The sequence below is a fragment of the Ammodytes marinus genome, assembly GCF_949987685.1.
Source record: "Ammodytes marinus genome assembly, chromosome: 12".
Taxonomy (NCBI): Eukaryota; Metazoa; Chordata; class Actinopteri; order Uranoscopiformes; family Ammodytidae; genus Ammodytes; species Ammodytes marinus.
The window spans coordinates 30983108-30997490 of record NC_137216.1 but is presented as its reverse complement, the minus strand read 5'-3'; the positions used below and the strand labels follow the sequence as shown (position 1 = coordinate 30997490).

At 38.7% G+C, this 14383-nt stretch overlaps 1 protein-coding gene across 1 annotated transcript in view; it reads left to right on the top strand.

Moving 5' to 3' along the window:
• Window positions 1-14383, top strand: part of ttn.2 (titin, tandem duplicate 2) — a 312546-nt gene that overhangs the window by 111690 nt on the left and 186473 nt on the right. The window contains exons 84-101 of the mRNA XM_080038538.1: window positions 130-339; window positions 458-535; window positions 632-658; window positions 1716-1772; window positions 2283-2336; window positions 4283-4339; window positions 4976-5047; window positions 5374-5442; window positions 5587-5667; window positions 5836-5904; window positions 6218-6397; window positions 6601-6837; window positions 7214-7315; window positions 7653-8108; window positions 8805-9038; window positions 9591-10319; window positions 13462-13704; window positions 14223-14294. Of these exons, the coding sequence (XP_079894664.1) occupies window positions 130-339; window positions 458-535; window positions 632-658; window positions 1716-1772; window positions 2283-2336; window positions 4283-4339; window positions 4976-5047; window positions 5374-5442; window positions 5587-5667; window positions 5836-5904; window positions 6218-6397; window positions 6601-6837; window positions 7214-7315; window positions 7653-8108; window positions 8805-9038; window positions 9591-10319; window positions 13462-13704; window positions 14223-14294 (3027 nt within the window). The remainder of the gene's footprint in view (window positions 1-129; window positions 340-457; window positions 536-631; window positions 659-1715; window positions 1773-2282; window positions 2337-4282; window positions 4340-4975; window positions 5048-5373; window positions 5443-5586; window positions 5668-5835; window positions 5905-6217; window positions 6398-6600; window positions 6838-7213; window positions 7316-7652; window positions 8109-8804; window positions 9039-9590; window positions 10320-13461; window positions 13705-14222; window positions 14295-14383) is intronic.

Genomic DNA, 14383 nt, shown 5'->3' with positions numbered 1-14383 from the left:
ACCACTGTTTCTAACCATGTGGCTGTTGTGTCGATTAAACCAAACTACCATTCAAGTATATGTCATACATTATCCCAGTTGTGATACCAAGCTCCTTTTACCCATTCACGTCTATCTATCTGTTTTTAGCTGAACAAATTCATTTCACCAAACGCATCCACAACGTCGAAGTGAACGAGCGCCAGTCGGCCACCTTTGAGTGTGAGGTTTCCTTCGACAACGCGATCGTTTCGTGGTACAAAGACACCTGGGAACTGCGAGAGTGCCCCAAGTACAACTTCACAAGCGACGGCCGAAGACATTTCATGGTCATCAAAAACGTGACCGTTGAAGACGAAGGTGTGCCGTTTTGAATTTTGAAAGAGATTTTTTTTTTCACAATTTTTTCACATTTTTTTCTCTCATTGTTTTTGTGACTTTTGTGTTATAAACGTTTATCATTAATAATCCCGTGTAGGCGTGTACTCAGTGATTGTGAGGTTGGAGCCCAGAGGGGAGGCTAAGAGCACAGCCGAGCTTTATTTGTCTGGCAAAGGTACAGTTCCCAGTCAGGCGACACCTTTTAAGCTTCTGTGCAGCTTGTGTCTGTTTCAGTCTTTAACACATTCTTTACTCTTCCTCCTTTTCACAGAAATTGAATTAGCAATGGTTCCCTTCGGTGAGTATTGTATTTTCTAGAGCACTTTAATCTAGCGGGAACACTTTAGGAAATCCTCTTGTTTTCTATCGTTTCCAGAGTCCACTTCCTGAGATTGATCTAGAATAGAATAGAAATAGAATAGAATAGAAAGCTTACAATAGATTGTCGTTATACACAGTACAATAAGATTCAAAGAGCAGATCTATGTAGACATGTTAGCTTAGCATAGAGACTGTGGAGTGTGGGGAACTGCTGACAAGTGTGTGTAAAAAAAATGCTAGCATAATCGATATTATGCTTTCAGCTACTGACCATTAAGGTACAAACCTGGTTTACACATCCACAATTTACTAACAGACTGTAGTTAGTGGATGTTTAGGTTAATTAGCATTAGATTAAGTCTAATAAAGACTAGCTTTGGTCCCATAACATTGGCCAAACAATCACATAGGTGGCTAAACACTAGAGTTAGCATATCCAGCATTATGCTAAGGTAGCTTTGTGTAGTGAAATGGGGGCCATCTTTATCTTATACTCACAACAACTCAAACGCTGGTTTACAGGAGGATTTCCCAAAAGTTCAGTTACCTTTAATTACAGAACAGTTGCTACTGGAAATGAAGTAAACATTGATAGTTGATAAACATATACAGGTGAAACTCGAAAAATTAGAATATCATGCAAAAGTTCATTTATTTCAGTAATTCAACTTAAAAGGTGAAAATAATATATTATATAGACTAATTACATGCAAAGTGAGATATGTCAAGCCTTTATTTGTTATACTTTTGATTATTATGACTTACAGCTTATGAAAACCCCAAATTCAAAATCTCAGAAAATTTGAATATTACATGAAATCAATAAAGAAGGGATTTTAAATACAGAAATGTCGACCCTCTATAAAGTATATTCATCCATATGTACTCAGTACTTGGTTTGGGCCCCTTTTGAATGAATTCTTGCCTCAATTCCCCCAAAAAATCCATGATATTCTAATAATACGAGTATCACCTGTAAATGAAGTAAACATTGCTAGTTGATAGATATATGAACCATATTTCATATTCCGTAGATGTGCCAGACTCCTCAGTACAGGGACCTGAAGTGCCTTCATCAGTGGCAATTCAAGGTAAGACTGTGGGTCAGGAGCTCTTTCAAGTATGGTTTCATAAAGTTTCAAAGAATTTACTTTGAGAATCTTTATGAAACTTTGGCTAAAATGTAAAAATGTAAAAGAGAGAAAAAACTTTTTATAGCTGGTAAAATTTAAACACATTTTTTTTTGACCGATATTAAGCATCGTAATGATGTGTTTTGTCCTTTAAAGAATCTTCTGGATTCTATCAGTTAAAGGAAGAGGTTGAACATAGAGGTATTTATATGTTTGTTTTCTTCATCCTCCAAGGTTTTTACCCAACATATTATTAACCAAACATTAACATTAGGCAGAAAATATCTCTTATCGATTTAATTTAAATAACATTCACAGAATAAAATGACAATGAATCCATTTTACTGTTGGAATCACTCACGTCACTGACCGTTAAGACTAATCCATATCTCTCATCATGAAGTCAAAACTCTTTATGTCTTTGTTCTTAACGACGAAAAACAAATTAAATGTTTTTGTTTTCTGAAGAATCGGCCGAATATTCATATCACTATGAAGAAGAGGTGAAAGTGGAGCAGAGAGGTACAACATGTTGTATTTCTTCTCTTTCATTCATTAAAACTTCATCTTTTCCATCATAATCATAATCAAACCCTCTGAGCAGATATGGGGAAAAACACGGCAATACTGAACAGTCAAAACATTTTAGCATTTTAGCTCGAGATTTTGTAATTTTCGTTTTGCAATTTAGATCACATCACAACTAGAGTGAACAAATAAATAATAATAACGGAAATTGTGATGATGATGATTTATTTTTATGAAAGCAAGCTTGTAAATCTTACATCTTTGCTGACGGGGGAATGTGAATGTCGATAGTTAATCCTGCTATTGGTGTGTGAATGGTAACGTGTAAATGGGAACAGGTCTCCCTTGCAAAAGAGTCTTCGGTCTCAATGGGATTTACCTGTATAAATAAAGGTTAAAAAAAAAAAAAAAAAAAAAAAAAAATGTATGTTCAGTATTTAAACAGGGATTATAAGACATTTTCTAGGTTACATTGTTTATTTTCTTGAATTTCTTTTGGAAATTATTCTTTATTAAAACACAGGCCAATGGGTTTATAATACTGCAGACCAGATTCTTTTAAAAAAGTCAAAATTCAGCCAATATCTCTTGATCTATCCTTGATTAAGATAACGTCATTGATTTTTCTGGTTAATTCAAACACAATTTAAAATGGTGAATTTACCCAAATCTGCCTCTTTGTCATTGTCTTAACGTCATTGTGTCATGTGACTGATCTCTGCTTTGTGAAGCGGATTTAATATGAAAGTCTTTGTCCTTGTCATCGTTTTACATGTTCTTGTTTGTGTGTCCAACGCAAGACAATCTTTTTTTTCCCTTTCTTCACATTTTTACCACCTTCCATCTCTCCATCAAACACGTACTAAACCAAAGTCTTGACGCCATTTCTCAGTCAAAGTCGTTTGTCTTGTCGATCTGGAAAAATCAGCCGAGTTTTACTAAGATATTTAAACTAAAGTTGCTCTTTGTAATTTTTTTCAAAGCTCTTAAATGTAAACTATGATTGGCTTTCTAAACAATGATCGGAAGGTCAAATTTTGGCTTTTAATTGTTGCTTTTGCATGGGCAGATGATAAGTAATTGGGGCTATGGACACTAGACTACAATGCTGCAGCCTTTGTGGTTGTTTTACGTCCGTTTGTGGTGATTTTATGTTTCTTGATAAGGGTTTTACATTAGCCTGGTCAGAACAGTCTGATCTTGCAAGCGTCTTTGTTTGTTTCTCTTCCGGATATCAGTCTGGACTTAAACCACTCTCCATAGGGAGGAGCCCACCAAAAACTGACCGGACCAATCAGGGCCCGTGTTCAGACCTAAGGGTCGTCTCTTATAGTCGAAGGCAGCTTCTGATTGGCTTGTGTATATAGCCTCCAGCCATATCTCACAAGTTTATTCATCGAACAGACAGAAAGTGGGGAGGGTCCGGTCTGATTGGAGGCTAGATTGACGACTACATGAACCAATCAGGGGCTGTCTTCCACTAACAGACATAAAGTGGGGAGGGTTCGGTCTGACTGGAGGCTAGATTGACGACTACATGAACCAATCAGGGGCTGCCTTCCACTAACAGACGGGGCCAGGCTCCTCCCCACAGAGATTGGAGAAAGTCCAGACTGATCTGTGGGAGAGAAACAAATGTGAAGTTCAGGCAAGATCAGACTTATCTTACCAAGCTCGTTGGCATCTATTTGTCCGTGTGTCGTATCTGTCTTAGTCGATTTTTGTCTTTTCGTTGTCCATTTGTGCCTCTTTGTGGTCGTTATTGACTTCCTAAAAAGAAATGTTACTTGTTATTCCAAACAGAGGCTCTCTCTTAGGGACCTCTGGACCTTAACATTCTTTAAGACGACAAGACGGTGACTTTGTGTGAAAGTGTGAAATGCCACTGTTTGCCTCACGTGTGTTGACTTGTGTCACTTTTGTGGTTGTCACAACTTCAGCCGAGTATCAGAGCTGGACAGAAGAGACGGTAACACAACAGGTGTCCACAGCCAAAGGTATCAGATCACAGTAACCCAAAGGCAGGACATTGGTTATATGTCTGTTAATAACCTGTGTGTGTTTGAGCCGCTCTTAACCATGGCTCTCTCTTATAGTTTGTCTTAATGCCCATGATTCTTACCTGTTTAAATGACTTTCACCATTTTATTTTTTAAAGTTTGCCTCATAATAGTTGTTTCGCCCATGTTAACTTTGCCCATAATAACCTCCTTTGGTTCATTAACTGGTCAATTTGTTCAATTCTTTTGTCCCGACTTACCAACTAAAATTTAATTTCTTACCCGAAATGCATGGGTGTAGATAATCCATTATGAGTATTATTACCCTTTGCAATTCATATGACTTTTTATTGGTCTACTGGTTGCAAATCTTTGGATTGGAGTCTGTAATTTTTTCTATTTTTTTTTATTCTTTTTTTTTTGTCAAAATACAAATATACACAACACACAATTTAATGTCTGCGTTGGAAACCAAAAACAATTTCATCAGACTTCTTTAAGATTCATTAGATCATTTGAACAGTACTATTAGCTTTTGTTGAAAAGACAGAAATGTCGTGTTCTTCCTGGAGTCACATTAACTTCAGGAAGCAAATGTTTTCTGACAATGTTTTTGTGTGTTTTCCCCACTAGCTGCCAGGGTCGCCGTTGAAGAGACAGTGGAGACGAAGAAAGTTGAAATGAGACAGGGAATGCCATCTAAAGGTATTTCAAACTTGACTGTCTTCTTGCAGCAGCTACGCGCCGTGTACTGAAAAAAATGCAAAAACTTAACTGTCCGTCCGTCTTCCACTACTAAAATCTTTAATTGTTTTGTCCTTGTTGTTTCGCTGTGTCATTCACATGTTTTATTATTTTGCTCTCTTACTTAATCTTAATTTCTTTTGGCGGATAGACTTGTTCGATTATCTACTTTAGTTGCTTTGAGTTTTTTTTTTACGTCTTATTATCTTTGTCGCGCTTCTCTGCTTCACCTGCAAACGCACAGAATCTCTCTTGTGATGTAATAACATAATCGGTTATTTTTAAAGTTTCCCAAGCTGAGAAAAAGCCTGAAGAGAGGCCAACACCAGCTGTAAAGGAGCCTTCACCACCAAAAGGTACCAACATACCTCTGATGTTGGCATTTACCTGTTTGATAATTAATCAATAGCTTTCCATGATTTGCACACTTTTGAAATAGTTCCTTAATTATTAATATATATACAGTATATATTGATTATAATTGTGTATAATTTCCGAAGTGCCAGAAAGCAGAAAGGCAGTGGAGGAAAAGGTTCCTGTAGTTTCAGTCCCAGAGAGGAAGGAGGTCGCTGCTCCCAAAGGTAGAGATGCCTCCTGAACATCCCCCCCTCTTTGCTGATGACACTGTCCATATGTGGACTATTCTGTTACGATATAGTTTGACTGTTGTGCTCAGATTCAGTTCAGTTCTTTTTCATTCTTCTTCTTTGATTTTCTGGTTGATAATGTGTTTGAATGTATCTTAAAAGCTCCAGAGGAGGTTAAGAAGCCTGGTGCTCCCTCGGTGCCGGCCAAGAAGCCTGAAGTGCCAAAGAAAGGTACTTTACTTAGTTCTTTGTTTTTTAATGTCTTATCTTACCAAGCGTCTTCAGTAGCAGCATACTTGTCCTCACCGCTACGTAGCTTCTAACCTCTTAAAGTCTGTCTTGTCCTGATTTAATTGACTTTAACCTCACCTCTATAATTGGAGTTGTATGTGTTTTTTTTTCCATCTAGTTTCACTGTTTATCAGTGTGTTTGTCTGTCGTGTGTCATCTCACTCTTTTGAACGTCTCTTCATAACTCTTAAATGCTACCAAGACTTTATGCTAACTTTGGCTAATGTCTGTTTTAATTGTGACCTACTTGAAGATGAGCTTAAGCCTCAGGTACCAGCTGAACCCAAAAAAGTGTTGCCAGCTGGTGCTAAACCTGAGCCTGAAGCAAAGCCTAAGCCCACAGCGGCTCCCAAAGAACCTGCCGCCAAGGGCAAGCCAGAGCCGGAACTCAAGCCTGCGCCGGTAAAGAAGCCGGGCACACCACCATCCAAAGGTATTTCCTGCTTTGTTTGGATGTGTGTGTGTTGAGTGTTAGAGACTGTTAGGTCTAACTGTGCGAATCTTACTCTGTCTTCAAGTTTGAAGATGTCTTAACCTTGTGTGCTTAGCTTCGATTGTTGAAGCGAATCTTTGACTTTCTGTGAGTGTCTTGAATATCTTTGCTCATATGTAAAACTACTTAAATGTTGCTTTAAGTCCCCGAAGAGGCTGCAAAGATCAAGCCTGAACTGGCAGTCAAAAAGGCAGAGCCAGAAAAACCAAAAGAAGAGGTTCGTAAACCCGAGCCACTTGTAAAGAAGACAGAACCGGCCGTCGCCAAGCCAGAAACTCCGACGGCGAAAAAAGCTGAAGCTGAAGTAAAAGTGCCAAAGCCAGAACCTCCGAAGGCGAAACCAGAACCTACACCCACACCAAAGGAACCTCTGAAAACAGGTATTAAAAACATTCTTTGGTTGAGATGCAGCTCTTCGGCTTTATCTTAATCTGCTTAACTACACCATCCAACTTTAACTCATTTGGAGTGATTTTCCATGGGTGCCTATTGATCCTTTTTGTGTTAAGTAAACTTGATATGTTCTGTGCAAGAAAACTCCTTCATCTAACCGTAACCCCTTCATACTAAAGCCAAAACTCTTACTCCCATTTTTCACCTTCTTGGACTTCTAATTTTTGTTTGTTTTTGTCTGGTTCCCGTGATGTTGGGGCTGCACGTCTTGTCTGTCGGTTTAGTTGTTCTTGTCTTGCACTCGATAGAGTGTTTGGGGTTTGTCTCCCGTCTTCTAATGTGTGTCAATGGTACTCTTTAAAGTTCCTGTGGAAGGAAAAATACAAGAGCCTCCAAAAGCAGCCAAGAAAGCTGCACCTGCTGCCGTTGTTCCTCCCAAAGAAGAGCCCGCAAAGAAAGTCCAAGGTATTTTTATGATTCTGCTGGATCTTTCCCCAGGCTTTCTAAGATTCTGGGTTTTATTCGTTGTCCTTTGAGTGTGTTCTAAACATGAGGGGTTGTGTTACTCAAATTACCATGATTAAATCTAAATGATATTAATCTTATATGCAAAAAAAAGAAAGTGTAATACCATAATGTCTGGCATCTGACTACATTAGCTTTCTTTGGTGCCACCATCTGGCCTAATTCTGCTCTAAGAAGGATAATTTAAGTAAATACTCCCCGTTGTGTTTATGTGAACTTGGTGCGCCAGCACACTTTTCAAATCTTGTGCGTGTGTTTGTGTCAAACCTTCTTAAAGCTTTGAAGCCCATTCCTAAAGTGCTACCTGATGAAGTGCCTGAAAAAGTACCTGAGAAGGTGTTTAAGGAAGTAGTTGAGCCTGTTAAAGCGCCTGAAGCTGTACCTGAGAAACGGCCTCAAGGGAAAGCCCAGGTGATCCCAGAAAGGGCCCCAGAGAAGGTACAGGCACCTGAGAGGAAAGTGGAGGCTGTTCCAAAGATGGTGCCAGAAAAAGCACCGGAGGAAAAAGTGCCAGAGAGGAAGCCTGTGAAAGTTCCCCAGAAAGTGGCTGAAGAAGAGAAAAAGCCACCTGTGGAACTTCCTAGAAAGGTTGTGGAAGTAAAGCCTGAACCTGTGGTTAAAAAACCAACAGAAAAGGTCTTGGTAGATAAACCAGTTCCTACAAAGACCCCCGAAAAAGCACCTGAGAAAGTGCCGGAAGCTAAACCTAAACGTGAGGTGGAAGGGACTAAAGGTACAGCTGAGGCCGACCTCAACTCTTTATATCTTTCTTTTTCCCTTCTTCTTTCTTGTGAATCCTCTGCAACAGTCCAGTTAAAGCACTTGGTTGGTTGTTTTAGTTCAGAATATTTGAAAGAAAATTTTGCCCAATGAAAATGTCAAATGAACTGCCTCCAAAGTTATTTGTTAAACTTTTCAACAAACCCATGCAATCAGAATAATTTGAAAGGAGTTAAATATATAACTGGACTGTTGCCACTTCTTCAAAGGGTTTCATATCATCTTACATCATTATTTGATGGCTTCTTGTTTGCTGTGTTTATGCTGGTCATTTCTGTATGTCTGTTTGTTAACTGTCGAAACTCTTTTCTTTTTAAATGATCTCCTACTCGTGCAACATCTTGGATATTAACCTGATTAAATCTTTAAAATAAATAGAAACTAAGAAGATTGAGAAGACTCAGCTCACAGAGAAAAAAGTCTCGCCCCCAGAAAAAGGTACAGACCATCTGAAAAAACCCTGATGGAGTACTTTAACCACATCTTAATCTTTTAACTCTTTATGATAATACACAAAGGGTGGATTATCAGTGTTTAGTTAGTCCCTGTGTTGTCCCTTTCTAACACCGATGCTTGTCTTTGTGTTTTCACCTCTTGGCGCCGCCACATGACGCCTATTCTTCCTCAACAACTCTTAAAAAACTTCCAGCAACCACAAGTCTTGTCAAAGTTGAGCAAAGGAAAGGAGCTCAGAAAATACAGGAAGTTTATTATGTGACGGAGAAAGTTTCCCCGACAGAGTTGTGGGAACACGAAGAGGTGGTGGAAGAACACGCCGAAGTGTTGTACGAGGAGGAAGTGTCTCCTCCGGGCGAGAAAATGTCTTTGTCTGAAGTCGATGTCTTAAGTTTGAGCCAAAGAGATATAAAGTCTGAACTGATCGGTGAGATATCTGTTACTGAATCTTCAAAGAGGAGAGAGACCAGGGTCACTAAACAAAAGGTTGTACCGAAAACCAAAGAAACAATTGTTGTAGTCCAGGAATCTGAATCTGAGAAATATAGGGCGGTTTCAGCACCGAGGGATGAACCTACAAAAACCAGAATGAAAGAAGAGGTTTTTGTCAGAACAGTCGAGTCGCCAACAGTGGCAATTACAGATGAGAGAAAGGACAGCTTATCAGTCACACACATGCCAGACAAGAAGGTGATTTCTAAACAAGAAACTAGAGAGATAACCATAAAAACTGAAAGCAAAGTAAGCAAAAAGGAAGTCATAAAAACTGAGGAAACTACTGCAGCCAAAGAAATCCCATTGGTGACAGACAGGACAAAACCTATCCCGACTTTGATCAGGACAGAAGCTAGAAAACAAACTGAAAAGGTAGAAATTGAAGGAAAGGCTTTGGTCAAGGAACCACTCCAGCATGACGTTGAGGAAAAATACAGGAAAACTGAGAAAACTACAACGGTCAAAGATATCCCATTGGTAATAGACAAAACCAAACCTATTCCAACTTTGACCAGCACAGAGGCTAGAAAACAAACTAAAAAGATAGAAATTGAGGAAGAGGCTTTGACAGAGGTCGCCTATGAGGAACCACTCGATCAGGATGTCCAGGAAAAATATATCAGAACTGAGGAAATTACCATCAAACGAAGCGATGTCACAGTGGAAGACAAACCATCACAGGTTATCCCCACTCTAGTTAAAAAGGTAGATGTTACAGTGGAAGACAAACCATCAAAGGTCATCCCCACTATAGTTAAAAAGGTAGATGAAGACACAAGTAGAAAGACAGAAACTCAGATTAAACGACCCGATTCCAAGAAAGTTGAAACGCCAGTGAAGAAACTTGAGCCAGTTGAAAAGAAACAAGTGGAGAGGCTTAAATCTGATGATGCAATTGATACAAAGAAGGAGAAAGTTCCTGAAAAACCAAAAGCTAAAGCAGACGTGACCGCCAAGGTAAAACCGAAAGAGTCAGTAACAGATATCGAACTAAAGGAGCCAAAAGTGATCAAAAAGGAGACTAAGATTGAGTCAGTCGCTGCAAAGACTGAAGCAGAATACATGAAAAAAGATGAACCTAAAGACGTCCCTCCTCAGAGAGATGACATTGAAAGGAAAAGGCAAGAAACAAGACTTTTAATAAAGGATGAGACAAAACCTTCAGTTCCTTCAAAACCAGAAGAGGAGAAGAAAAGGATTTCACCTGCCAGAGGTATACAGAGATATACATCTAACATCACGATCATTTCCATCGTTAACTTTTTCATATTACTCCAAGTTTGGCTGTAGTCTTTGTTCTTCGGCCAACACATTCCAGAAATGAAGATCATGTCTAAAATGCTCTGTCAGTTTACTAATAATACTTATGAAAAAATGTTATAAGTTGTAATGCATTATTATAAACAGTTATAATGTGTTTTATGAAGACTTATAAATGCATTATACGGTCTTTAGAATTTGCTCAAAGAGCATTTGAGACATGACTTTCATAGAAGGTGTTACCATTCTTCTTTTATCCAAAATCTTTGGCAACCCCAAGAGGGCATAATTTCAGCCTCAACCATGATCGACCTCAGATCATCACCGCATTTGTCTTTCGTATCACTTTCTGATGTACAATGTGTTCTTAATGATCATATTGAGTAACTCTTCTTCTAGTTCTGTAACTTTTTAAAGGGGTGGTCTCGTATCCCTTTGTGGTTTGAATTACTTAAACCTTTCTTCCTCCTTTTCTTTTTTCTCTTAAATACTAATATCTTGCGTGAAAGAAGTTGAAGCTAAGGCTGAGACGATTCCCACAACAGTTCCTGCTGCTTTATCTCCAGAAACTAAAGTTGAGATAAAAGGAAAAAGTCCAGAGAAAGGTACAATGACTTTATTGTCCTTGATTATCAACTTCTGCTATTACTTTTAATCTCTGTGTCCGTCTTGTTCTAACCCCAAATGCTGTGTTTTTGTTGTTTCTTTTTCCTAATCTCTTGGCACCGCAACATGGTGCTTTCTCTTCTCACTTCTTAAAATCTTGCATTCTGAAGTGTCCACCACAAGTCTTTTAAAGGCTTTTAAAGGAACTCAGAAGATCCCAAAAGATTGTACACCAGGCGAAACATTCGAAGATGTTGAAGAAAAATCTCAGAAGGACGAAGACAGCTTTGTGGACAGAAGTCACAAATCTTTGCTGCAAGAAGGGAATTTTCGTACAATGGAAGAACCTGAACCAAGTGGTGATGAATCTGTTACTGATGGTTTAAAGACAAGGGAGATAAAAACAAAAGTCTGTAAAAGAAAAATAAAGAGTCCAAAGATTTTAGTCAAAACTGTTTCGGATCAAAAACTGATGATAGGAACTCAACCCATGACGGAGGTCACATCAGAAAGTTCTGCGATATTAAAAGATGGATATGAAAGGGACGCAAGAAAACATACTAGAGTTGAACAAGTCAGGTCAAAAGTAGAACGCCTTCAAGATAAAACAGAGAAGGTTACTCCAATTGGAGAGATTACACAGGAACATACTGAAAGAAAGGCTTTAGTTTCATCTAAACCAGAAGTGACAGATCAATACTCATTGGTAGAACAAGAACATCCAGAACACCTTATAGTTAAGGACAGAACCACCACTGAAGAGATACAAACAAGGCAAAGGCAAAGTGAAACAAAGACAGCTGTTTCTCCTGTAACAGAAGTTAAAGACATTCAGACAGATAAATCCAAATCCAAACAGAAGTCGGGTAAAGGTACAAAACTTTCCCTTGAGGAAGTGAAGTCAAACACAGTTGTAGTTAAAGATGAATATGGTAGTGTTACTCCACTCCAAGTCCCAGAAATAAAACAAGAACAAATCAAAAGAAGCATTTCAACCACCCCCATGATGGAGGTTACATCTGAAAGATCTGTGATAGCAAAAGATGGATATGAAAGGGTCGCAAAAGAAACTAGAGTTGAACAAGTCAGGTCAAAAGTAGAACACCTTCAAGATAAAACAGAAAGAGTGACTCCAATTGCAGAGAAAATACAGGAACACGTTGAAAGAAAGGCTTTAGTCGCATCTAAACCAGAAGTGACAGATCAATACTCATTGGTAGAAAAAGAACATCAAAAACACCTTAGAGTTAAGGACAGAACCAACACTGAAGAGATAAAAACCAGACAAATTCAAAGTGAAACAAAGACAACTGTTTCTCCAGTAACAGAGGTTAAAGACATTCAGCCAAATAAATCTTTATCCCTAAAAGAAGGGCAAAGGTCGGGCAAAGTGCAGTCAAGGACAGTTGTGGTTAAAGACGAATACGGTAGTGTTACTCCATTTGAAGAATCGGAGACACATCAGAGAACCATTTCAGTTGCACCTGTGATGGTGGTTGCAACTGAAAAACATATTTTAGGTAAAGATGGAGATGTTAAATCAGCCCCCCTTCAAATACTTACTATACCTGACAAGCTTGTTAAAGATATTGCATCAAGGAAAGAGGACAGTTATGAATCTGGTCAGGCTACTATTCAAGAGTCAGCCAAGGCAAGACAGAAGTTAGATCAAACTGAAAAGACTCAAGTGCAAGAAAGCAAGACAAAGTTTGAAATACATGATAACAAGACTGCTAAAGTTACTCCACTCGATAGACAATCAGCTAGAGCAGATTCCAGCGCTTTAGAATTAGTGCAAGGCCAAGATGTTTCTGAAAAATACACTAGAATTGGAAAAGTTGTGGGAGATACTCAAACTGAATTCCCAAAACAGTCTTTGTATGACAGTGATGAATCTGATGTTTCAGTAGGAGAAATTGAGTCAAAGACGGTCACATTCAAAGATGACAGAACCGTAGTTAAACCTTTGGAAGTATCAAAAATGCATCCAGAACACACTGAGAGAAGAGCGGCAGTAACACCGGCGACTGATGTGACATCTATAGAATCATTTATAGAAGATGGCAGGCCAGAAAAATTTAACAGAAAAGAAATTCTCAAACAAAAAAAAAATACAGCAAAAGGTGAAACTGGAACTACAATGTCAGCTGAAGTAGACTTTAAAGAGGAGAGAGATAGTCCCAAAACAGTCACTCTTAAGGAACAGGCTACTCCAATAAGAGTAGATGAAGAAGTTGAAAGTACACCAAGAAAAGAGTTATTAATTAAGCAGGATGCTTTGGAAAGACAATTAAAGTCGGCGAAATCCAAGAAAATTCGTACAGAAACAATACAAGGGAAAGATAATATCATAAAGACAGATATGAGGGCACAAATGAAAGGGGAGCAGGTTGTTACACCCACGGAAGGAGTTGAGGAAATGTGTCAACTTCAACAAGAGACAGACAAATACAAAACTTCAAAAGCAGATAACGATGTGATTCCTACAGTCAGAGAACCGTCAGTAACAGATAGAACCAAGCCAACCAAGATTGAGAAAAAGACTTCCAATCGCAAAATAGACTCTCCAGAAAACAGGGAAGGTGCCACAAGTAAATGGGAATCAGCAGATGTCCAGTACATCCCTCCTCAGCAAGCTGAAACCACAATCGGAAAGAAGGGAGAAGCTCACGGCCTACAGTCCATCATAGACACAAGTGTTCTGTCTTTGGACCGAGCAGATCATTCTAGAGGTATAGAGGAAAAAATATTATATGTCACAGAGCACGTGTTTTAGGCGTGAACACCAATCATCGTTGTGCACCTCTTCGTTTTCACCTTCCTAAGGATTTCGTAAAGATTCACACCACTCTTTTTTATCTTCATTTCAAGAGGAAATCCATGTCATATCACCCATTTTGTCCGGGCACAAACAAGAAAACGTGCTGTCAACTCTCTTTTCTCTTTTGGTTTCCCATCATCTGAAATCTAAACCACCACTATGTCATGTTGTGCTCTGGGTTTTTATCATCTTACCAATCTTTTCTAATTCAATGTTTGTTGTGTCCATTTTGTTTCACTGTACCTGTGCTGTGTGTATCAAACAGAAATGATTTACACAGACTACATGAGTCAGAAATATAATTCTGTCTATGAACTCAGTTGTATGTTTTCATTGTGGATTTCCATCCTTCTTTTTGTGTTATTTGTCAGTGCTCATTCCATCAGTCTTTTAGTGAGGTTCTCATTGTTGTATAATTTAATTTCCAAGTTCCTGTGAAAGAGAAGGAGTCTCCACCACAAGTCAAAGAGGCACTGGTAAAGCCAGCTGCTCCTCAAGAAGGTACCCAACTTCTCTTTTAAATGTGTTTTTGTCTAAATGTCTGTGTGTCTGTGTGTTCATTTTCTTAAGGCATTCGTGAAAGAATGTCA